Source organism: Orcinus orca, chromosome 21 (genome assembly GCF_937001465.1).
Source record: "Orcinus orca chromosome 21, mOrcOrc1.1, whole genome shotgun sequence".
NCBI lineage: Eukaryota > Metazoa > Chordata > Mammalia > Artiodactyla > Delphinidae > Orcinus > Orcinus orca.
The window spans coordinates 13,554,918-13,579,949 of record NC_064579.1 but is presented as its reverse complement, the minus strand read 5'-3'; the positions used below and the strand labels follow the sequence as shown (position 1 = coordinate 13,579,949).

Below are 25,032 nucleotides of genomic sequence, written 5' to 3'. Positions count from 1 at the left end.
CAAACAAAGTGAAAGAGGAGACAGTACATAGTGTTTTATTCAATTGGGTCTTGATACCTAAGTGTGACTCTTAACCAAGGATTATTGCAGTAATTAAGGACACAGATTAAAGTTGTTTAGAGTGTGTCCTGAAGTCTCACTGCCAGAATTTAAATCTCTGCTCTGGAAATTATAGACCTGAGACAAATTACTTCCCTAAACTTCATTTCCTGCATCTGAGAAAGATAATAGCATCTACTTTGTAGTAGACTGAATGATACCATTGCCCCCAAATGTCCACATTCTAATCCCCAGAAACTGTGAATGTCACCTTAAATGGCAGAAGGGACTTTGCCAATGGGACGAAAGTAAGGGTCTTGAGATGGGGAGATTCTCCTGGACTACCTGGATGGACCCAGATGTAACCACTGGTGTTCTCGTAAGAGAGAGGCAGAGGGAGTTTCTACTCCAGAGAGAATGTGATGATGAAGTTGGAGTTGGATTGATGTGGCCAGAAGTCAAGGAATGCTGGCGAGGAAACAGATTCTCGCTTAGAGCCTCTAGAAGGAGGATGGATGGCCTTGTCAACTCCTGGTTCCAGCCCAGGGAAACTGGTTTTGGACCTCTGTCTTCCAGAACCATAAGAAAATAAGTGTGTTGTAAGCAACCACATTTGTAGTAATTTGTTACAGCAGCCATAGGGAACTAATGCGTACCTCATAGGAACTATTTCTCCAATTAAAATGTTGGAGAAACTGGAAACACAGTGGCATGTCTGACACACGGTAGGTATGCTACCATTTGCCATTCTTGGAAACTGAAGCCTTGCTTTTGAGGGATCATGAAAACCGGTACAACGGCTGCCATGTTTCTCCTTGTTCGTCCTGGCTAACAAACCTGGTAGAGAGAGCTCCATCCTTTCCCACAGGACCTCCACCCCTATTACTTAGAGGGAAGAGGTTATGTCTCACTTAAGGCACTTATTCTTTTCCTTTCTACTTTTTTTTCATTAATCTTCATCCAACTGGCCTTCCTAAATTTTAAAGAAAACAAAAGCATTTCTCAATGGATTCAGATACTACCACAAGTTAATATTCCAACCAAGTTCTTGTTCTTCTGGGTCTCATCACCAGAAATTTCTGAGCCTACATCCTCTCTAGTTTCTAGGATCACTCATTTTCTCATTTCTCCCTTCTCCTTTTAGTTCAGAGTCTTGTCAACTTAGCCCCTTCCCTAAACACAACTTATAATAAGGTGACACAGCAACGTGATGAAAGTCTAGATGGTCTGGTTTTAATCCTGGGTTTTTGCCACCTACTTACTGTGTGACATTAGACAAGCTATTCAACCTCTCTGGGCCTCAGTTTCCCAAAAAAAAAAAGGTGAATATTACGAATAATACCTACCTATAGGGTTGCAATTATGAGGATTGAGTTAATATTTGCTAAGCACTTAGAATAGTACTTGTCTTCTGGGTGCTCAGGAAGGAGGTCCAGAGGCTCAGCGTTGCACTTGAGGGAAGTGAGGACTCCACCGGCCTCCTGGGGCCTGGATGTCAATGGTATATCCCCACTGCTACGGTGGCCCCTCTTCCGATCGTCCTCTCCTTTGGTCTCTGTGTGATCCTCCATCTTTGCCATGCCTCTTCGGGGCTCTTCTTGGACCTTCACCTCACTCTCCTTTGGGCAAGGAAGTGGGAGGTGACTGGATGGTACCGGCTTCCTAACCTTTACTGCCTGCTCAGGTGGTGAACTCAGGAGAGTAAATTTGCGCCCCGGTGGAGGAATCTTGATGGTTCTCGAGTGGCCGAACATCATGGAATTATGAGCAGACAGCACGGGCTTCTTTGGCGAGTCCCTCCAGTTCACCGAGGGAAGCATCCCCAGACGGGAGTACCTGGCCTGCTGGATGGGATCCTGCCTTTTTGGTGCGTGTAAAAGCCAGACGATAAAGGCACTCGATCCCAGTAGGACAGCCCGGGACCAGGGCAGAAGGCAGGCGCTGGAGCAGCGGGGTGGTCCCAGTGAGATGTGGCAGCCTCCCGGGAGGGCAAAACCAGCGGGTGACAGCCCACCAGAGCCCCACGGCGGGGCGGCGGAGCCAGGTACGAAATTGACAAAGTAAATTGCCCACGTAGAACCGGTTGTGCGCCGAGCCATCTTAGAGTGTGAAACTGGGAGAGCTTCTCCCTAGCTTCTAACTCCTCTCGAGGTCTAGCACGCACTGGATGCTGGATGGCTCAGCCTGGCGCTTATGACGTGTCCATTGTACACGTCACAAAGGGTGGGTGGGGGGAGGGGTGGGGGGCACACGCAAGCCCAGCCCGTGTAGAAACCTGGGCAAAGGGCGGGGCCCCAGAGCCCGACCCCTTCTGGACTTTCTAGCGGCTGGGACTTCTTGCTGTGGGTGGCAGGTGTTGGGCACTGGATGGGCCACCATGTGGAGACTGTTTGGGACTATGGAAGCCTTCTCCTCCAGAGCTCACCCTGCCTGGGCACCGGCTCTGCAGGCCCTTCAGCACCTGGGTATGTATCGGCCAGCCCTTCCCCCCCAGGGGGCTCAGAGTCCAGAGCCTGCTCAGAGCTGAGCGCAGGAGCCACCCAGATCTTGCCAGGGTGTGGCCACCTCCTCCGGGGACCTCCCCAGCTTGTCCGCGAGCCCTGGAGACAGGAGCACCTTCTCCAGGGCTGCTGAGCTGCCAGCATCACCATGAGCCAGGCGGAGAAGGTTTCTGAGCAGGAGATGCAGAGCCCTGCCCCGACTGGATGCTGCACCCCACGATGTCCCTTCCCGGCAGATACGTTCTTTCTTCACTTCTTTTTCGAAATTTGGTAAAACAGCATTTAAACCTTCGACTGTTCTTCAGGGTATACAGATGGTAGTGGCTTAGCCGGGATTCGCACCAAGCCTGTGTGATTCCAGAGCTCGTGCTCTGGACTGTGCTGCCTCCTTATCGTATATGCTTCATGTGTTACCTTTTTTCTTCTTGAAGTCCTTATGGTACTTAGCCCTAAGTGCCATACCTGTAACGAACAGCTACACTGCCCTGTAGGAGGTCTTCTTTTGTTCAACGCGTGAATTGGTCATCCACCACACTGGGTTCTAGTCTCAGAAGATACAGGTCAGGGACCACCAGCTGTCAGCATAGCACCATCCCACATTTCTAACGGAGGCTTGCAGCCCAGATTTTCCCTTTGGTCTAGTTTGAAGGATCCAGATATGTAAAGATTATATTCTAGATAAATCATGGGCTATCCTGAAAGAAATTCACCAGTGAATTATTCCGTATGGATTAGAAGCCAGTTTCTCTGGCCTTCCTGGAGTATATCCAATAAGGCATCTCATTCATGTCTAGAAAGCAAATATATCATTTATTGCAACTTCATCGTGGAGCAATGTATTAGTTTAAAGTACGAGCAACACAATGTGGTCATTGTGAGTATGCCAGCTGGGTCCACTCTTTACTACACATACGTAACTCTAGAGATTCTTATGCCCAAGAGAGGAGACATACTCTTGGGTGTCTAGGACAAGGGAAACGTGTTGTTATTCATGAGCTGGAAGCTTCAGCATGACAGGAAAGAACTGAAAAATCCTGGTCTACACATCACTTGACCTTGTTTGAATCTTGTTTCTTTGGCTTGCTTCACTGGAGTGTTTTCTGTCTCCTGGGGCTGACACTGTGTGTTATGTATGAGGCATGTGACATGCAGAAGTTTCAGAACCCAGAATCATATAGAGCAGTAAAAATTTATTTATATATTTTAGTTTAAAATCTATTTAAAGGGCTTCCCTGGTGGCGCAGTGGTTGACACTCCGCCTGTCGATGCAGGGGACACGGGTTCGTGCCCCGGTCCGGGAAGATCCCACATGCCGCGGAGCGGCTGGGCCCGTGAGCCATGGCCGCTGAGCCTGCGCGTCCGGAGCTTGTGCTCCGCAACGGGAGAGGCCACAACAGTGAGAGGCCCGCGTACCACAAAAAAAAAAAAAAAAAAAAATCTATTTAAAATAACATTGGGCATAATTCATATATTACAAAATTAGTTTGACCCTCTGCTCATGAGATTCTTTTTATGGTATGTCAAAGCAAATTTGGACTCCCATCCCCAATAAACTTTGAGGTTGGAGGACACAAAAGGTTTTGCTCAGACCTAAATTCTGTCTGAAAAAAAAAGGGTAAATATTATAAGCCCTTTCTAACCCCACCAGGAGCAGAAATGATCTACAGCTGTGGCATTTCACCATAATTCCTTGATCTCATTTGAGAAGAGCTCAGTGAGAAACAATCTCTTGATTTTTGTTTGTTTTGTTGGTTCCCTGGTTTCTTGTCTTGCTTACCAACAATCCACTGTAATTCATGAGTTAGTATGGCAGCAGGCTGAGTGTTCCCTAGAGCTCACTAAATGGACGTTTTTTCCTAAAATGACTTTTGTCTCCTTGTTTTCAGCCCCTCTTCTTTCCTCTGCCCTTTAGTATAACCAGAGCTCAGCAAAAGCTGACTGGCTTTGTGCAGACCCTACTTAGGCTGTGTCGTCTCCTTCAGAGTTAAAGAATTTTTGCCACACAGCCCTTTGTACATTAAGGACCATCCGTATAATCCAACAGCAGACTTCCTCTGTACACCCCACAGATCTACTTAAAAGACTCCTGAGGCACAAGCAGTGACACGTGTTCCTAGTTCAACCTTGTGACACCAGTCTTCTATACACCTAGTTCATCGTTCAGTGCATCCCTAGATTTTCTGCAATGCTAGAGCTACAGAGATTACTAAATTTCTGAGAGAGAGAGAAGGAGAAAGATGAAAAGAACATGAGCACTCGGACAAAGTCGGAAAGCTGGCTCTGCCACGTATCCACTGTGTGACCCTGGGGAAGTTACCTAGCCTCTCTGAGCCTCATTTTTTTTCATCTGTGAACTGTGGATAGTAAACGTCAAATACATACCTCATGGGAATGCTACAAGGATTAAATGATATTTGCAACTGACCTAACCCAGTGTCTGGCACGTAATAGCAGCTCACTATATGTTTATTTCTTCCTCACGACTTTATTAATCTGAAACAAAAACCAAGGTTTGAGCAAAAATAACTTCTGGAAAGAGAAGCACCTTAGAGGAGCAGTTGAAAAGGTCCTGACTCTCCTAATGCCTTCCCTAAAATCCCTATTGCTGCCTTTATATTATACCCACCTCCAAGGCAGCACTGTTCTCTAAAGAATATCTAGTACTTTTACACATTTCTGAAGGAAGTGTCAATTTGTCCCTCGTCTCTGGAGAGAAATTTAGCAATCCACTTCACAATACTTATTCTATGGATATACCCATAAATGTCAAAGGATACAGTCGCAGGTATTTACTTCAGCATTGTTTCCAAAGTAGGAGACTGAAAACAACTGAAATGCCTGTTCAGCAGCAGGCTGGTTAAATAAGACCAGTTTATAGAATGGAATATCATACAACCAGTGTAAAAGGAGTCAGACAGCTCTGTATGTAGCAACATGTCCAACGAAAAGACCCAAGCAGTGTTTACATTACGCTGCTGTTTTTTTTTGCGGGGGCAGGACTCTCTCTTGCCCTATTTTTACAAATGTATGTTTGTAAAAACACAGAGCATCTTGAAAGGACGTGCAGGAATCTGGCAAAACTGGCTGCCTTCAGGAGAGACAGATGGCTGTGGAGAGGAGACTTTCCTTTCCCCATAGAGCCTTATGGACCCTTTGAGTTTTACACCATTTACACAGACTGCCCATTAGGCATAAAACTTAAAATAATCTACCCCCAGTGTAAATTAATTTTTGCCCTGTTTCCCGCCTAGAATGGCTTTCTTGTTTTTTAAAGATTTCTTTAAATGTATTGTTTTGAATTATGAAAGTTACCATGTGCTGGTTTTAATAAGCAAATTAACATAAAATATATAAAGAAGAGGCTATAATCCCTTTGCCCCCTTACCCACCTCCCAAGTATCCAGGGATGGATTGGTGTGGACCCTTCCTTCCCTTTCTCCTGGCTCAGACATGCAGATAAAACACATACACACAGCAGGGATTTCTGGGACTGATTTCTCTTCCACCAGGCAAAATCAAACCATAAGCATGAGTGCAACATTCCTTTCTTTCATCTGACAGTCGTGTTAAGAGTGAGAACTATATTTGTTCCCAATTTCTTTATTCATCACATCTCAATGTCTTTCTCTTCCTTGCCCCTCCCTCACTCCCACAAACAATTTTACACAAACGGACTCATGTCACACATTCATTTTTTTAATGGGGTTCTTTTGTTTCGGCCACCCCCATTTCCTAAACAATCTCACGGCCCCTTGGAGGGTGGGTCGGTGTGCCCACAAGGGACCCTGTGGTCTCCCCAGGCCCACCCCTGGGGCTGATTCCTGTTCTGGGGGCACCTCCAACTCGGGGGTGCCCTGTGGCAAACCTCAGCCTGCTGGACAGTCAGGGAATCTGGGCCCTGGCCAAGTGTCAAGTGTGATTCCAGACTCCAGCCGAGGTGCCACTTGCATCATGGCATTAAACAATCTAGTAGGAGAAGCTACTGGAAGCTTTCACAAACCCAAAGCACACATTTGATTAAGAAAAAGTAGCACAAGTCACAGAGAAAAGCTCTCCAGCAAGGAAAGGCCTCTAGTTTCAGCATCCTTCCCTAGCTCTCCTCCCTTGAGGAGATGGGAGAACACACTGAGTCAGGACAGGACCGGATCTGGGCGTCAGTCACACATGCGTTCACGCTGGCCGCCCATCGAGGTCCGAGGCCACTGCCTGCCTGGCCTTGGGTGTGAGAGGAAGCAGCTGCCAGATGGAGCCGGAATGCACTGCTGGGGGATTAGGGGTTTCCCTTACGGGATGCCTCCAAGGTCCCTGTGGCAGGAGGTCAAATAACGAGGAGGAAGCGGAAATGGAAGGTCACTTACTACTAAGCCTCTCCCCACCGGCACCGCTTGGTTCTTAGATTTCATCACAGCAAATTTCACGGAATGCAGCGAAGTACTTACAACCCTTGTTCAGCAAGGAGGATAGTCCAGGAATGTTCACCTCGCTGCAGACAGGCATACACTTCTCATGTCCATATGAAATCTTTCCTGATGCCAGCGGTTATGAAGAGACAAGTCAATCACCACTCATTATTCAAATTTGATTTACGCGAGCTTCACACTTTCTTTAAAAGGGATGGAGGAGCTTTTAAAACTTCTGCAAACCTGGGCTTCCCTGGTGGCGCAGTGGTTGAGAATCTGCCTGCTAATGCAGGGGACACGGGTTCGAGCCCTGGTCTGGGAGGATCCCACATGCCGCAGAGCAACTAGACCCGTGAGCCACAACTACTGAGCCTGTGCTTCTGCAGCCTGTGCTCCGCAACAAGAGAGGCCGCGATAGCGAGAGGCCCGCGCACCGCGATGAAGAGTGGCCCCCGCTCGCTGCAACTAGAGAAAGACCTCGCACAGGAACGAAGACCCAACACGGCAAAAATAAACAAAATAAAATTAATAAAAATGCTGCAAACCAGCAAGTGATGTTTAAACCTTACTTAGGTGTTTCTACAAGGACTTGATCTAGATCAAAGAAATCCTCCTGGATCCCAAGCATGTGAAGCTGTTGGTAGATACCACAAGGGGCTCAAGTGAGGTTTTTATAAAATCCTATCGATATCAAGCCCGTACTGATAACTCAGAAGCCTTAGGAGTAACATCCAAACTCATGCAAAAGACAGTGCGTTTACTTAGCATCAGAGCGTTTTGACTTATTAAGGATCCACTGAGTAACTTCCGGACAGCCCAGCACGAGGAGGAGGAGGGTGCAGGATGGCCTTTGGAGGCTGCCTGTCAGCCGTGGGTCCCCAGGCAACGGGTTTACCGGTCCTGGGCCCGAGTTTCCACATCCCTACTGGGGATGATACGTCACAGGGTCGCTGTGAGGACTGAATGAGGTCACATATGCACAAGTGTTTAGCACGAGGCCGGCTTCCTTCCCCAGAGCTCCTGAGGCCCCCAGGACCCCGGCCCCAGAACTAGACCAGGGCCGGCCACCTGGCCACAGGCAGTCCATTCCTGAGTGTGGCAGCAACACGCCGCCTGGTGAGAAAAGCTGGAGGAGGTGTGTCGGAGGGCTCCCTGGGAACTGGAAAGTGGGGTGAGAGACAGAACTGGTCTGTGGGGAGGGGTGACTGAAGCAGAGTGAGGCGGGCACAGTCACTCAGATCACGTGTGAGCTGCAGAGCAAGCTGGTCTGAGGGCAGAAGGGAAAACGGGGCAAGTCCATAGCGAGAGACGGAGCTGGCACTGAGGGGCGACCACACCTGAGGTGGGGGGCAGAAGATGCGAGGGAACCCAAGAGGGGAGACGGGGGATGGAGGCGGGGAGAGGGGGCCAAGTCGGGGGCAGGGGGGCCGGAGACGGGAGACAGGGTGACGGATGAAGAGAATGATGGGCCGCAGGTACCAACAGACTGGGCGGCGGGATGACGGAGACACAGAGAGAGCCTGGTACACAGGGGCTTCCCTGGATCCTGGGGATGGCTCTACTCTTCACATAATCCTCCCTTTTCCCCTTAAGTTAGCTCAAGAGCTCTTACCAGAACATAATAATTATATAAGTACTGCGCGCTAACTGACTGCGCCACTGGAGGTCCAGAGCATAATAATTAATAATTGGCTTTTATTGAGAGTATCCATTTTGTGCATTAACTATGTTATTATTTGCCACGAATTATGTAGCTCTAATAAACTATTGTAAAAAACACTTTTGAAACCTTGGCTTTAAGATTAACAACATATCCCTCTGGTATCCAGGGAAACACTTTTGCGAAGGCCGGGTGAGCATCCCTGCTGGAAGGGAAGGCGCCAGGAGCCTGGCATCGAGCCCTGGGTTCTGACCCTGGTGCTGTGCTAAGTCCCTGCCAGTTCCTGGCAAACCCCGACTCCTCTGGGCCTCAGGCCTTCAGCTTCAAAAGGAAGAAGCTGAAATGGTTCATCTCCAGGGTCTGTTCAGCTTAAAATAGTCTGTTCCAGCTTAAAATACTGTGAAAATGTATTTTCTACTGACTTTTCTAGGCTTCTCAAGTTAAACGCCTCGCAAATGCAGCATGAAGTAGAACAATCTCTTAAATAAGGCAAACAAACACGTCCCGGGCTCTCCACAGCCACCCTCCATCACCTCCCCAGTTCATCCAACCCCCTGCTTCCACACGAGGTACTGAATCCCACTGGCACCAAGAGGAGCGTTATCTGCGAGCTCAGCCTCACGCTAAGCACGGAGCAGAGTCAGGGCTGATGAAATTATACGGCCAGAAAAACGCTCCACCCAGAGATGCGTCTGCCTCCCTGGGCTTCAAAGAGCTCAGCAGTGGCGGGCACAATGGAAAGCTGAGCGCTTGCACGAAAGGCCTGTTACTCTGTCCTCATCACGGCAAATCTCCCTGGCGTGAGAAAACAACAACGGTAAATCATAGAAAAAGTGGTGAGATTTGATTTTCCATATAAATAGAAGTCCTTTTCATTCCCCACTGAGCCACAATCAGTACAGTGTCCTCCAGGATCTCACAGCTACATGCCACTTGGCCGGACCTAAATATTTCCATCTGTGCGGGCTCTCTGCTCCGACACCACCAGTGTGTCTGCAAGGTGGACACGCTGCCCATCCAGGCTGCCCCACCCTACTCATGCTCTCTGCTTCCGGGAGAAGAAACTGGTAAGCAGGCTGGCAAAGACTCACAAATGAGGCCTCCTCCTGAGGGGCTCGGCAGGGAGCAGAGTGCCCCGAGGCCAGCCTCTGCTCACCTTCAGTCACCCGGGCATCTCCTAGAAACGCAGGCCTGAGAGTCCCTCCCAGGGCACGCCTGGGTGCCTGGCAGTCGCTGCCCACCCCGGCTCAGAAAGTTGGCCCTCATCGAGCCCCAGGAAAGATCGAGTCTCCCTTAAACTGGAAGACTGCAGGCCATTTCAGAGTCCTTCGGCCCCCGTCAAGGCCAAGATCCGGCTCAGACAGAGTGCTGGGCTGGAGAAGGTGTGAGACCCCAGTGGGTGGGTGTGGGGGTGTGTGTGTGTCACTCACACACACTCCTTCCTGCTTCATCAAAAGTAGAATATATTCTTGCCCATTGGTATCATAAGGTAACTCTAAACACAGGATTCGCCCTCGAATCTCACCAGCTGCACAGGTGCAGATCTTCCCTAAAAGGCAAAACCATTTGTGGTCAAGATGGACTTCTCAGCCAGAGGCCATGCAAAAAATCAAGAGCGCAGGTGAGCATCCGTTGGTTTTGAAGGTCAAGGATAGAAGATGGATCAGAAAAGAGGCGAGCAAGCTGAAGGAGGGGTTCCAAGTAACCCAGAAGCGAGGTGTGCGTGGCAACGAGGCCCTGGGGAGAGGCTGGCGCTGGCCTCACGGTAACAGACACGTGCTTCTTCCTGCCAGAGACCCAGCTCTGCTCCCAGCCCGTGTTCCATACTTCCAGGTTCCCTGGGGACAGGACTAGATGAAGTAACCAAGTCCAGCGCCATCTCAAGCTATCCTGGCGATTCTGCAAAATACAAAACTATCCCTACAAAAGTTTAAAGGGACAGAAGACTGTATTTGTTCGCCAGGGCTGCTGTAACAAAGTACCACAGACTGGGTGGCTTCAAGAACAGAAAGGATTATCTTGCAATGCTGGAGGCCAGAAGCCTGAAATCCAAGTGTCAACAGGGTTGGTTTCTTCTCTGGCTTGTAGGTGGCTGTCTTCTCCCTGTGTCTTCCCATGGTCCTCTCTGTGTGTGTGTCTGTGTCCAGATCTCCTCTTCTTATAAAGACACAGTCATACTGGATTAGGGCCCAACCTCATGACCTCATTTAACCTTCTCACCTCTCTCCAGATACAGTCACATTCTGGGGTAGTGTGGGGTTAGGACTTCAACATATGAATTTGGGGACTGGGGGGACGCAATTCAGCCCATAACAAAGTCTCAATAAGAACCTGTTCAAGATGCTAGGTTTCTTTTGTGACTCAAGGAGCTGACTCTTAATCCCCTTCTCTGGTTCCTGGAGATTGTGTAATTAACTGGAAGAGGCTCAGACCCAGGAGTCCAAGATAGGATCTAATCTAACCTTTCATCTTACAGCTGAGGCTGACGCCCCCAGGCTCTGAGGAACTGGTTGGACAAGCTGTACCCAAGGGGTTCTGTCAACTTCCTGTCAACTTCCTTTCTTCAAAGTTAACACACATTGTTTTTTTACCAAAAAAAAAAAAAAAAAATCTCAGCAGGGAAGAACAACATAAAGTGAAAAATAAATGTCCCTCTTACTTCTGACTGCCAGCCTGTTCCGAAGAGGTAACTACTGTTGTCCATTTCTCAGGCACCTTCCAGAAACACTGTAACACAGACTTGCACACTACAGGACCCTGGGGGATGTGTCAGGGAAGACCATGTGCCTCGTTCTTGCCTACACAGATCCCCCTGAAGGTCTGGGGAGCCGTGGGACAGTTAGTCTCGTCGATGAAATGTAAGCAGAAGTCTGCTGAGGATTTCTGGAAATGTTTTGACTTTCACAATATAGGAACCATCCCTTCTTTCTACTTTTCTCTATCTTTTCCTACCTGGAAATGCAGATGGGAGGCCTGATGGAGATTAAGAGAAAAAAGAAACGTGAACAGAACTATCCACAAATGGAACAGATGTTCTCTGATGGGCTTACACCCTCAGAGGTGTCCCGAGGCCAGACAGTCTGGTGCAAAGGCCACAGAGACGATGCTCAGCGCCCAGCCTGATCAGTGCTTCTCAACCTTGAAGGTACATACCTGTGCACACCTGGTTCAGGAGGTCTGGGGTGCAACCTGATATTCTGCTTTTCTAACAAAATGATGCCAAGGCTGCTGGTCCGAGGACCACACTTTGAAGATCAGGGGGTGAGACCACCTCTAGCTCCCTCCAATCCTGGGATTTATCCATGGACCCTGATAGGAGAGGCAGCCCCACAGCCTCTGGTCTGCGGACCCAATAACCAAGAGCTAATGACTTGGGAAACACCAAGATAAAAGGCCTAAGGAAGGAATGACTGTAAAAGCTTCTAAAATAAATGAAAGAGTCCCACTGGCATCAAGATTTTCCTGAAGCACTTCGACTAAGAGCGCACTAAGTTATCATTTAGTGCCAGGCACTGCTTCCACGAAGCTATCTGGTTTTCAGTATTGTTTATGCTTGGCTATTTTAAAACCTGAATCACAGCAAAGCACACAAGTAGAAGAGGAAATCGCTTATGATCCATCTAAGATGACAGGTTATTAGATTTAAATGGGACATTGCGGGGGACTATTCCGGAGTCAAAAGCTTCTCATTGACAGGCAGGAAAACTGAGGCCGAAGGTCATCGAAGTTGGTGCTGAAGCAGGATCACTGTGCTATATTCTCAGTGTACTTCCCTTGCCTTTAACGTCACTTTAATGTCCAAGACTAAAAAGAAATATGCTTACTTCGTTTTCAGAAGCAATTAGAATAAAGTATTTGAGAAAACAGTTTGATAAAAGAAACCAAACTTAAAAATACATCTTTCTCCATCACTTGATTTCAAAACTCATTGTAAATCTACAATAATCAAGGTATCCTGAATAGACATAGATAAATGGGACAGAACAGAGTTCAGAAGCAGACAAGCACATCCACGGTCAACTGATTTTTGGCAAAAGGGTTTAGTTAATTCCAAAGGGAAAGACGGTGTTCTCAACAAATGCTAGTGAAACCACCAGAAATCTGTATGGAAAAAATCCAAACCTGTACGTTCATTTCATGGCATACACAAAAAACAGCTTGAAGTGGATCCTAGACCAAAATGTAAAAGTCAAAATTATAAAACTTATAGAAAAAAATTTAGGTGAAAAAAAATTTTTCTTTTTTTAACTAATTTATTTATTTTTGGCTGTGTTGGGTCTTCATTGCTACGTGCGGGCTTTCTCTAGTTGCGGTGAGCGGGGGCTATTCTTTGTTGCGGTGCACAGGCTTCTCATTGTGGTGGCTTCTCTTGTTGCGGAGCATGGGCTCTAGGCGCGTGTGCTTCAGTAGTTGTGGCACGTGGCCTCTAGAGCGCAGGCTCAGTGGTTGTGGCGCACGGGCTTAGTTGCTCTGCGGCATGTGGGATCTTCCCAGACCAGGGGTCGAACCCGTGTCCCCTGCACTGGCAGGCGGATTCTTAACCACTGCACCACCAGGGAAGCCCTAGGTGAAAATCTTAACCTTGAGATAGCCAAAAAATAAAAAAGTACTAACTAGAAAAAAAACAAACACTGATAAATTGTAATTGTAAACTATTCTTCTTCAAAAGATACTGTTAAGAAAATGCAAAGGAGAGCCACCAACTGGGAGAAACTCTTTGTAAAACATATATCTGGCAAAGGACTTGTACCCAGAATATGTTAAAAAAAGAAAAAAATCTTACAACTCAGTAATAAGAAGACAAGCAACCCAATTGAATAACGGGCAAAAGATCTGAATAGACACCACTCACGTGCAGGCGCACGCGCACACACACACGCAAATGGCAAATAAGCACACTTGCAAACATGCTCATCATTAGTCTTCAGGGAAACGCAAATTGAAACGATGCTAAGATATACAACATACTCGGTAGAATGGCTAAAATTTTTAAAAACTGACAATACCGAGTATTGGCAAGAACTGGAGCAGCTAGACTTTTCATACATTGTTGGCAGGAATGCAATGGTACGATCACTTGGAAAAGGGTGGCAGTTTCTCATAAAGTTAGACATGCATTTATCATATGGCCCAAAAATTCTATTCCTAGAGAAATGACAATACGCTTCTGCCTTCACAAAGACTCACACACGAATGCTTATTTGGTTTTGTTCACAGTAGCCAAGAAGTGGAAACAACTCAAATGCCCCCATCAAGTGAATGAATATACCGTGGTATTCTCTGAAATGGACTACTACTCAGCAATAAGGGAACAAACTACTAACACATATAACCACATGAATATATCTCAAAAAGCTATGCTGAGTTAAAGAAGTTAGACATCGGGTTCCCAAACTCTGCAGTATGTCACCCAAGGGCCCCACGGTGAACTCACAGGTACCAGAGGGTATTTTAAATTTCGGAGGGAAACGCAGCAACAACTGAACACCATGCCAAGTACTTCTACTGTGTTCTCTGGACCTATTGGAACTGTTAGGTATTGCTTTTGACTTGTGACTCCATGAAAAATTACTGATTCTCTAAAGGTCTTGTGAGCCAAGAAAGTTTGGCAACTTCTAAGCCAGACGCAAGGGAGTACATACTCTGTGATTCCATTTACGTGAATTCTAGAACAGGCAATCCCAGTCTACGGTGACAGGAAGCAGATCAATGGTTGTCTAGGGTTTGGCAGGGGGAGGGTTGGGACACCTTTTGAGAAGACGGAAATGTTCCATATCTTGATTGGGATGGTGGCTGCCTGTCAAAACTCATGGAATTTATCATACGCTTAAAATAGGTGCATTTTTCCTATATGTAAATTGTACCTCAAAAATGGGTTTATTTTAAAATAAAATACCCCAAAAAAGTTAAAACACATTTTAAAAAATATCCTCTCTCACGGGCCTTGAGCATCTTTCCAAGATGGTAAGTGCCTTCGAGCACGAAGTATGTGACAGCCGTCCCAGTAGATGCCCTCAGGCGCCAGTTAAACACCACAGTTCTTGCTCAGGAAACATTTGTTCATTAATTCCCTAATTTTCCTCACAATGAAGATGTTTCCACAAGGAAATGAAAATTGAGAGCGAATTCCAAACTTGTTATATAATTATCTTTTCATGAGAACAAAATTTTATCTCAGCAATTTAATTTTTAGCATTTATAAATATTTATAAAGCTTTAATCTCTTACTCCCTCAAGATTCTAGTCACTGAATAAGGTTTCAAATTAAAAATTTAAAAGATCATTTAACCCTCTAAGAATATTTGGGGGGCTTCCCTGGTGGCACAGTGGTTGAGAATCCGCCTGCCGATGCAGGGGACACGGGTTCGTGCCCCGGTCAGGGAAGATCCCACATGCCGCGGAGCGGCTGGGCCCGTGAGCCATGGCCACTGAGCCTGCGCGTCCGAAGCCTGTGCTCTGCAACGAGAGAGGCCACAACAGTGAGAGGCCCGCGTACCGCAAAAAAAAAAAAAAATTTGGGACCCCAAAAATACCAGAGAAGAGACATTTAATCTCAATGCATGGTTAATGAGACATTTAATCTCAACGCATGGTTAATGAGAGCTGTCTCCAAATGTCTCAACATTTGGAGACAGCTCTCATTAACCATGTGTTGAGATTAAACTTCCCATGGCCTCCTGAAATTAGTTAGAACAGGGATCACCAAACTAGGGCCACTGCCTGCTCTTGTAAATAAAGTTTTATTGGAATATAACCATGGCCAGTCTTTTAACGATTATCCATGGCTGCCTTCCAAGATGGTACAACTCTGCTTTTCCACTTTGCTACAACAGCAGAGTTGGGTAGTTGCCAGAGAGACTCTGACCTACAAAGCTGAAAATATTTACTATGTAGCTCTTTACAGAAAAAGTTTGCTGAACTCTGCCCTAAGATGTACCTGCTCTAAAACAACATATACAAGTCAGGGAGGAAGAGGAGGAGGAGAAAACCAAACACCTAAGTAAGGGATTTCTTTTTAAACACAATTGAACAATTCTGTGCAGGCTCTGGTGCAGGAGGGAGTTTATTGTTTCAAATGCAAATTTCAGGCTACTCTGTTGTTTCCCACAAAAGGTGTAGCTTGAGTAGTACCAGACTCTGGATTGTGTCTCACTCAAAAAAGTCTACTTCTCTGGGTTGTTTCAAGTTGTTACTATCAATGGCTCTAGACTTCTTAGAAAAAAGTACCCAGCTTTCTATTTTAAACACTTCTGGGTGTAGAGATTCGTCTATCCATGAACTCGAAATTTTTACGTGCAAGATTAATTCAGGAGAGAAAAAATAATGTGGAGCTGGCTTTCTTTTGTCCCCCTTTCTCCTCACATGGGTCTGAAAAATCTGACTGCTTTTCTCCTCTGAATTTTATCATTTTTCTGTAGGTGAACCAATCTTTCTTCCTTTTTCTTCCCCACAGTAATAGTCGTCTCCTTGTTTATCTACTGCCTCTTTACATGTGTATGAGTTTCATTCTGCCTAATGTAGAGAGTAAGAATAGTTCCATGTAAATTTTTTTAGATGTTTTTGTACAAGTTGGACTGAGTTAGGAACAGCAATGCGGGAACAGTGGCCTGTAACTCTGGCAAAACATAACTAAGTTCTGCGTCTCTAAATATTCATGTGGCATTTTGACACAGAAACTGTTATCAATATGTAATCAGCAACCAGATGTTCGTAACACTGCAGTTCTTAAACGATGATGCAAGTGCTCTGCTAATTTGGGCAAGCTCTTCATATATATATATATAAACATCTTTATTGGAGTATAATTGCTTTACAATGTTGTTAGTTTCTCCTGTATAACAATCTTTATATATTCTTGATGCAGATGACCAAATAAGTTATCCTGCTACACATTCAGGACAAAATATTTTAAATAGCAGTTAAGCAAATACTTGATTTTCTCCAAAGAAGATATATAAATAGCCAATAGCACATGAAAAGATGCTCAACATCACTAATCATTAAGGAAATGCAAATCAAAACCACAGTGAGATACCACTTCACACCCATTAGGATGGCTACTATCAAAAAACCAGTAAATAACAAGTACTGGTGGGAATGTAAAGTGGTGTAGCTGCTGTGGAAAACACTATGGCAGTTCCTTAAGAAATTAAAGACAGAATGACTATATGACCCAGCAATTTCACTTCTGGGTATATACTCAAAAGAATGGAAAGCAAGATCTCAAAGAACTATTTCTATGCCCATGTTGATAACAGCATTATTCACAAGAGCTAAAATGTGGAAGCAACCCAAGTGTCCACTGACAGATGAATGAATAAGCAAAATGTGGTATAGGGCTTCCCTGGTGGCGCAGTGGTTGGGAGTTCGCCTGCCGATGCAGGGACAGGGATTCGTGCCCCGGTCCGGGAGGATCCCACATGCCGCAGAGCAGGTAGGCCTGTGAGCCATGGCCGCTAAGCCTGCACGTCCGGAGCCTGTGCTCCGCAACGGGAGAGGCCACAGCAGTAAGAAGCCCGTGTACCGCAAAAAAAAAAAAAAAAAAAAAAAAGAGGAAATTCTGACACATGACACAACATGGATGAACTTCGAGAATATTATACCAAGTGAAATAAGCCAGAAGAATACTGCATGCCCCTCCATGTTATCTCTACTATCTCTTTGTGGTTTGGCAATTTGGATTTACAACAGCATGGTTTTAACCAACGTGAAAACAAACAAAAATCGGTTTGCACCTAAGAATGTGAGAGAGAAAAAGAGGAGGTCTGTGTGAGAGAGAAAGAATTAGAGTGAAAGATGGATGGATACAGGGTGGATGGGGCAAGGCAGGGAAGGGGAAAAGGAGAGAGAAGGGAAGGTAGAGACACGGTCATTTCTCCCCCGGATGTCACCCCGTGCCCCTTCCCCATCAACACTGGCAAATCCACTCATATCTTATAGGCTGAAAATGAGAGACCAGCATTTCTTTTAAATTCAGCTTTTACACTAAGGTCAAAACTAAGGTTTGGTAAAAACAAACCAAAAATGGCAAAGTAGAAACTGAAGAATTATTTCTCTGTTTTATCATTATCTGGGGCAGAATTATGCATAAAGAGGACAAACTATAAACAGCAGAGACATTTTATAAATAATTGTAGGATCAATTTAAAATAACTGAACATCTGTGCTTCTCTGGGGCCCTAACTGCATGGACATCTTGCTGAAAGGCATAGAGACACAGATTTTAATCACACGGAAAAGCATGGTAGATGGAGAAGAAAAGAACCCTGGACCATGGTGTCAGCCCCTCCACTAACCAGCAGGGAAACCCGGGGCGGAGCTTGTCCTTTTCAGCTTTGTCATTCAAAGAAATGAGAGACATCAGACTACACAGTCTCTATAAGTTCCTCCATTTCAGACCTAAAAATGATATGATTCTAAGTCATACGATCACTGTCCCAATATGACTACCTCTCTTAAAAATGGTAAAAATAACCCACAGATGTTCTCACCAGAGGCTGGCTTCAAATGTGCTATTTGTTCCCTTTGGGAAACAGTACCACTTTCTTCAAATACTGCTCTATTCGCACTTAACCAGGTTTCTTTACAAAAATACAAATAAAATATGCACGGGCACATACATCACTCCTGTCGTTGTTAAAAATTAGCAGGACCCTTGCACCGGCTTCTTATCTGAGAAGATCTAAAACTACACAGTTAAAATGCTTTAATTCTGCAGAGGCAGGGCTGGCTTCCATCCACCTTCTCTGTCGTAAACCAGGAGGCTGGTGCAAGATCAGATCTCAGCTTCAGATGCCTCCTCAGATAATCCCACGCACTGCCCATCGCTCTCTATGTCCTGACTCTCCTTATATTCACTCAAAGCTTAACGTGTATATTTGCATACTGGGTTACTGATCACCTACCCATCCCCCCAACACACACACCAAGGTAGATCTTCAGCTCCTGGACAGCCGGGGTGTTGACTGTCACTGCTGCATTCCAGCCCCTCAAAGAGTGCCTGGCGCACAGGATGCTCCATCAACATGGCTAAATAAGCAAATTTAAGTTCTAATCCTGGGCACTTAGGTTGTTGCTTTATTTTTAAAAGAAGGCCCAAATACTATCAGCATTAATGAAGCAACTCTTGGGTGAGGTTGAACGACAACAACAATAAAAGATGAAGAAGGAAGGAAAAAACCTCATTTGAGCTGGAATAAAGACTATGAGGACATTTAAAACCAAGTAAGCTGTAACCTCCCTTGGTATTTTAAATGAACATATGTTCTTTTGCCCTTAAAGATTTAAACAAGCTCGCTTTGAGCCATATGCAATGATAATAAAGTGGCTTAAAAAAAAAAAGATTCTGCTTAAAAATTGCCATTCTTTACCGCAAAAAAATAAATAAATACATAAAAATTGCCATTCTTTCTCAGGCATGATCAGAACAAATAATGGAGTTTTCTAGGTTAGTTCATGTAAAAGGCAGAGACAGTTCCATTAAAAAGAAAAACAAAAAACGACTTTCACAGTGCAAACCAATATTGGAAAGATGATTAGAACTGATCTATGATGCATGGGAAAATCCACACTTCGTTTTAGTAATAACAGCCCCATCACACAGCATGTCAGGTAACAAAGTCCAAACCTGGAACAAACCTGGAAACACACCCAGTTAGAGCCTAACGCACGAACAAAAGATCATAAAGGGCTTCTGTGAGGCTGTCTGGAGAACGACTCTCAGTTAGACGCCTACAGTTTAATTAAATTGCCTTTTACAAGACCCTCCTGCTGGGGCCGCTATCAGGCGCCTGGGGATGCTTCTCCTCACTGGCCTTTTCTGATCTTTATCCGGAATTTTTCCTTCCTTGATTTAAAGTTTCCATACCTTAAGCTTAGTGTTGCCTTGAGATTTATTAATAAAAGCACACTTATCCCTGTGGAAAAGCACCAGGGAGACCGAATGAGACAAAGTTTTGAATAAGTACCGTAATAAAAAACTACACGGGCGCACACTCAACTTTTGATTTTTCCCATCAAAATTTCCCCCTCTCCCTGCCTTTCCCAGCTCAGTAAGTGGCAACTCCATCATTCTGCTGTTCAGGACAAAACTCTTTGTCTTTCTTTACTTCTTTTTCTCATAACCCAGAGCCTATCAATAAACCCTTCAGTTCCATCTTCCCACCAGATCTAGAATTTGACCACTGCTCACCAGCTCCACTGCTAGGATGCATTCCAAGCTACCACTGTTTCCTGCCCAGACTGCTGCAACAGTCCTACCTCCCCTTCCTGCTTTCCCCCTTGCGTATTCACCACATCCCCTCTGTGGTCCTTTAAAAATATTTAATTAAAAATTTCCTTAAATTTTTTTTTTTCTCAGCTCCAATACCCCCATTGGCTTCCCAGCTCTCATAGAGTTGGTGAGATTACAAGTGATTTTTATTTTCTTCTTTCTACTTTCATGCATTGACAATAAATGTATTTTATCATCCCTGGAAGGAACAACCACAGGGTTTTTGTTTCCAATAAACTAGTCAGAAATGTCTTGAGAGAGAAAGATTCTCAGAAGCAGATAGGATTCACTTAAACTGTAGAAAGATAATATGGAATAGAATAGGAATTCATTATTGATAAGACAGTGAGTGGTTACACACTAAGAAATACAAACACCCTATCTTTAAAATTGTCATGAGTTAACTGCCTGAATAAAGACACCTCATGGCATACATTTTGCAGTAAATTCCCTTTACATTCTACCCCTTCAGAAAACGTGTATCGACTAAAGTTCTTCCTGATCATGAATGGTGAAAGGAATATTTTTGTTCCCAACCACTTCAAATAGGAGGCATCTAAAGTCAAATCATTCTTTGATGGCATATCCTGCTTAGTATAAGCAATACTCAGCACAGCCTGTAGAGCTGAATAACCTCAATTTCCTACCACATCCGTGCTTAAGAGCAACGCCCACAGACGTTGGAGGGGGGGTACATTTGGTACGGCACACACAGGTTGGATAAAGCGGTACACAAATATCGCTCCCTATTTTGGGATATCTTCCCCATCCTATGATAAAAGGTGAGAAAAGACAGAACGCAACATAGACATTGATGTAAGCGGGCTGCTTGCACATTCACCCGGCGACTAGTGTTTTATCCCCACGGCCAGGGCTGCACTGGCTGATCCCTTTCTTCTCAGTCTCTTTTAGCTGGACTCAGAGGGTGTCCCACCTGCCACCAAAAGGCTTGAAACAGCCACTTGTGTCCTGCTGTATTTTACCTTTAATCATTTCCAGCGTGTTTATCATAATAGCACTCCTCCTATTCTTCAAAGAAAGGACTATGACCCCAATTTACACACAGTTGAACTCATTAGCCATTTTGAGGGAGTGACTCTACTCCCCATTTTATAAAGAGCCAGTCGGGCTGAAGCATAAAAAAAAAAAAAAAAGTCATCCAATTTCATTTCCTTCTCCATCTCAAGCAAAGAAATAAACATGAAAGCCATTAATATAAAGAGACACAAGTGAAACACCAAACAGAACTCCCGGGGAACTCAAAATCCCCTCACCATTGAACCGAAAACTGAGATACTGAAACACTTCATGAATTGATGGGAAGCCCTCTGACTAATAACAGAGCTGGATACTCATTTTTAACCAATAAGTAAAATATTCAACAGAGAAATGAGAAAGCTTTTTGTCCTAATATTAGGACTTTTAAAAAATGCAGACAACTAGAGAAAGCCACCAACCTACAGTTTACTTAACACAAATAAACACAACTACTTTTATCAAACACAGTCAGTGTGGGCCTCCCCACATGAAACCGGCTGGGGAAAAAAGTGGTTAAATCAAACAACCTTTTTTTTTTTTTTGGAAGTGGGAGGGAGACTTACTTCTGATTTCAAAGCACCATTACACTTACTTTCCTCTTATACTGCAAACTGACTGAGTTTAGCATTTCTTCCCCAAATATCATGGTAAAGATACACAGCCGAAAACACAGCATTCTGAAACAATTACCTCTGAAAGTTTACAGTTCACTGACTTTTATTCCTTCATCCACCCACATGTGTATGTGTGTGTAACTATATATACCTACAGATGTATATATAATTCTATGTCAGTAACATTTATTACTATAATGATATAGCATAATATATAATATATAGTAATAATATATATTGATCATTTATATATATAATAATATATATTACTATCTAGGAATATGTAACATATAGTAATACATATTACTATATAGGAATATTTTACATATTTTTTTATTCGATATATATATATAAAATGTGGGGTTATTATAAAGACATTTACCCAGCCACACATTTGTACCTTTATTGTTCCCTCAGAATTCTGCCCAAATCTGGTACCAAAAGAGCCTTCCATGGGCTGAAAAATGCATCTGTGTCTCCTGGACACAAAATGAGAAGCCTAAGTGCTGCTTTATTGTGGTCAAGGGTGCTAGGCTTTTGTATAAACCACTCCTTTTTAAAAACTGCAAACACATAGGGGTAGACAAGCTTTACTCTCTAGCAAGGGTGAAAGTTTCCCCTTTCCCTCTCTCTCAGAGGGAACCAAACCCTAGGAGATGGTTTATGGCTCAAAGCCCTGATTGCCTGGTGTGACCCAGGAAAAATTCCATTTTGAGAAAATGCACTTTCCTTAAATAGTCTGAGACAGAAAGCAGCCAGGTCTCTGAAGAAACCACTAGACTTTCTCAGGATGGTAGAGACTTTTAGAAAAGCAAAGGAAATTAAGTTACTTCAACCTAACAGTTTAAAATCTTTCCCTTGAGCAGCAATGAAAAGCCAATATTATATGCCTGTTCTTATGAAGATGATATTACGTGAATCATCTATTCTTGACTCGGTGTGGAGCTACCAAAACTAAAAATCAGACTGTAAACTTGTAAATCCTGTGGCAACTACCAGCTAGTAAACTAGTTAGCCCTTACAAACTGTTAACTCTGAGCTGCACCCCTTGGTAAAAGTTAACAGTCACTTAAAGTTCTCTTCCATTAACTGAAACACAAATAGCTAAACCCAGGTGCCACAATACACTCGAATAACTTCCCACTTCATACATTTTAGAAAATATTAGCAATAGTAATTTTTGCTGATACCCAATCCATATATACTTCCCATATTAGAAAAGCATACTTCGGTGCTGGTATTTTCCTAACACTGTGTTTCCAAGTGAGAGCAGAATTTTTAACCTGGAAGAGACTTTAAAAATCATTTAATCCAGCCCCTCATTTTAAAGATTAGGAGACAGGACCAGAGAGTTGAGATGTCCAAAGTCACAAAGTTTATTAGTAGAAATAATATCACAAGACCCTGATTTCCCAGGCCCCTGCACTACATATCAGTCTGGCCCTTCAACACGCATGTGATCTCCTTCTCTCCTCTCCTTCTCTCCCTCCCTGACTGGCTCCACCCAGCCCCACCCTCCTCCAGCGGGTCCCATACCCACCCTGACAGCTCCATCAACTGTTTTACCATGCTTGGAACCAATCACCTCTAGCCAATCAGCTTCTCCTTCAGAGAGCCTTTGCACTTCAGAGTCCAAAAGTCCCACCCAGGGTTACGTGTGTAAGTTTCTCTCAAGGGTTTAGAAGAAAATTCCAGAGCTAGGTGAATTACAGCGAACTAAAAGTACCAGCTTTGCTTTCCTTTTTCACTAAGGTTGTTTTCAGGATGCCCAATTCTGCTGACAAGACTCTGTACTTCTCATTTGTGCTATGATTTTGACTTGGGTGTCTGATTAACAGGAACTAGATTTTATTGTCTGATCTCAAATATTGATATGCAGTATTCTTCTGGCGCTTAATATTTGCCAAGTTTCTGTCACTGAAACGAGTAGTATGCTGGCAGGTGAGGACACTGGGTCTCAGGGGACATGATGGACAGTCAGCAAATAAATGCCCCACGAATGCATAGGTGCACGTGAACCCTCCTAAAAGTGAGGTCTGGATTCCACCAAAGAGCCTCTGCAAACTCTCCTGTGGAGCTGCCATCTAATGTTTAACCATATTCGTTAAAAAATGGAGTTTTAATGTGTTGTGAAACAACGAAGAATAGAAAGTGGAAAACACTTAGCTACTGTTGCAAACAGAACTGGAAACAAAACTGTATTCTTGAATAATGTACCCCTTCCCCTTGCCTTATTTTTCTCTTCCCATTCACCTCGTAACACTTTAACCAAAGAATGCGCTTAAAATAAAAACAAATGCAGGAAGTCAATCTGAGTGAAAACACTAGCAGGAATGTTAAAACTAAGGTAAGTGGAAAAATAGGAAGTTTTGATGCCTCCCATAAAACAAAGGTTTTCAGGCCTGTAAGACTTCAAGTGATCACCATGTCCTCCATTCCCAGTAAGTCCTCAGTGATGGAGAGAAAATATTTACTATGGGCAAAGTGGAAGCTTAGTGTAAATTCCAGGTCATCAAGATCCCTCCTAAGGGCTGAATGTTCTTCAGAAACACCTCTGCAGAGACCAGTTGTAGAGATGCAGGTAGTGGGGGTGGGATGCCAGCTTCCTGTCAAGGAGAGCCAGCTCCGGCAACCACGTGACACCCCCCCCCTACCCTTTCCTCCAGAGCACTGAGGATTCAGGAGTGCCTGATGTGTTACATGCGTCATTAGCATGACTAATGAAAACGTACCACACCCAGTTTTCTTTCTTTAACAACTTTATTGGAGTATAATTGCTTTACAATAGTGTGTTAGTTTCTGCTTTATAACAAAGTGAATCAGTTATACATATACATATGTCCTCATATCTCTTCCCTCTTGCGTCTCCCTCCCTCCCACCCTCCCTATCCCACCCCTCTAGGTGGCCAAAAAGCACCGAGCTGATCTCCCTGTGCTATGCAGCTGCTTCCCACTAGCTATCTATTTTACGTTTGGTAGTGTATATATGTCCACGCCACTCTCTCACTTTGTCCCAGCTTACCCTTCCCCCTCCCCGTATCCTCAAGTCATTCTCTAGAAGGTCTGCATCTTTATTCCCGTCTTGCCCCGAGGTTCTTCTGATCTTTTTTTTCTTTTCTATTTTTTTAGAGTCCATATATATGTGTTAGCATACGGTATTTTTTTTTCTTTCTGACTTACTTCACTCTGTATGACAGTCTCAGGTCTATCCACCTCACTACAAATAACTCAGTTTCATTCCTTTTTATGGCTAAGTAATATTCCATTGTATATATGTGCCACATCTTCTTTATCTATTCATCTGTTGATGGACACTTAGGTTACTTCCATGTCCTGGCTATTGTAAATAGAGCTGCAATGAACATTTTGGTACATGACTTTTTTTTTTTTTTTTGCAGTACGCGGGCCTCTCACTGCTGTGGCCTCTCCCGTTGCGGAGCACAGGCTCCGGACGCGCAGGCTCAGCGGCCATGGCTCACGGGCCCAGCCGCTCCGTGGCATGTGGGAT

At 44.5% G+C, this 25,032-nt stretch overlaps 1 protein-coding gene across 6 annotated transcripts in view; it reads right to left on the bottom strand.

Annotated features, from left to right (window-relative positions):
- MFHAS1 (multifunctional ROCO family signaling regulator 1) overlaps positions 1-25,032 on the bottom strand; it is a 117,190-nt gene that overhangs the window by 44,083 nt on the left and 48,075 nt on the right. For 4 of the 6 annotated variants that reach the window (XR_007474583.1, XR_007474582.1, XR_007474584.1 and 1 more), the window contains exon 2: positions 6,980-7,066. The exons of the other annotated variants lie outside the window; for them this stretch is intronic. Coding sequence is in view for 1 of the 4 variants with exons in the window: in XM_049704230.1 (XP_049560187.1) it covers positions 6,980-7,066 (87 nt within the window). In the remaining 3 variants the exon portion in view is untranslated. The remainder of the gene's footprint in view (positions 1-6,979; positions 7,067-25,032) is intronic. 6 annotated transcript variants of the gene reach the window in all.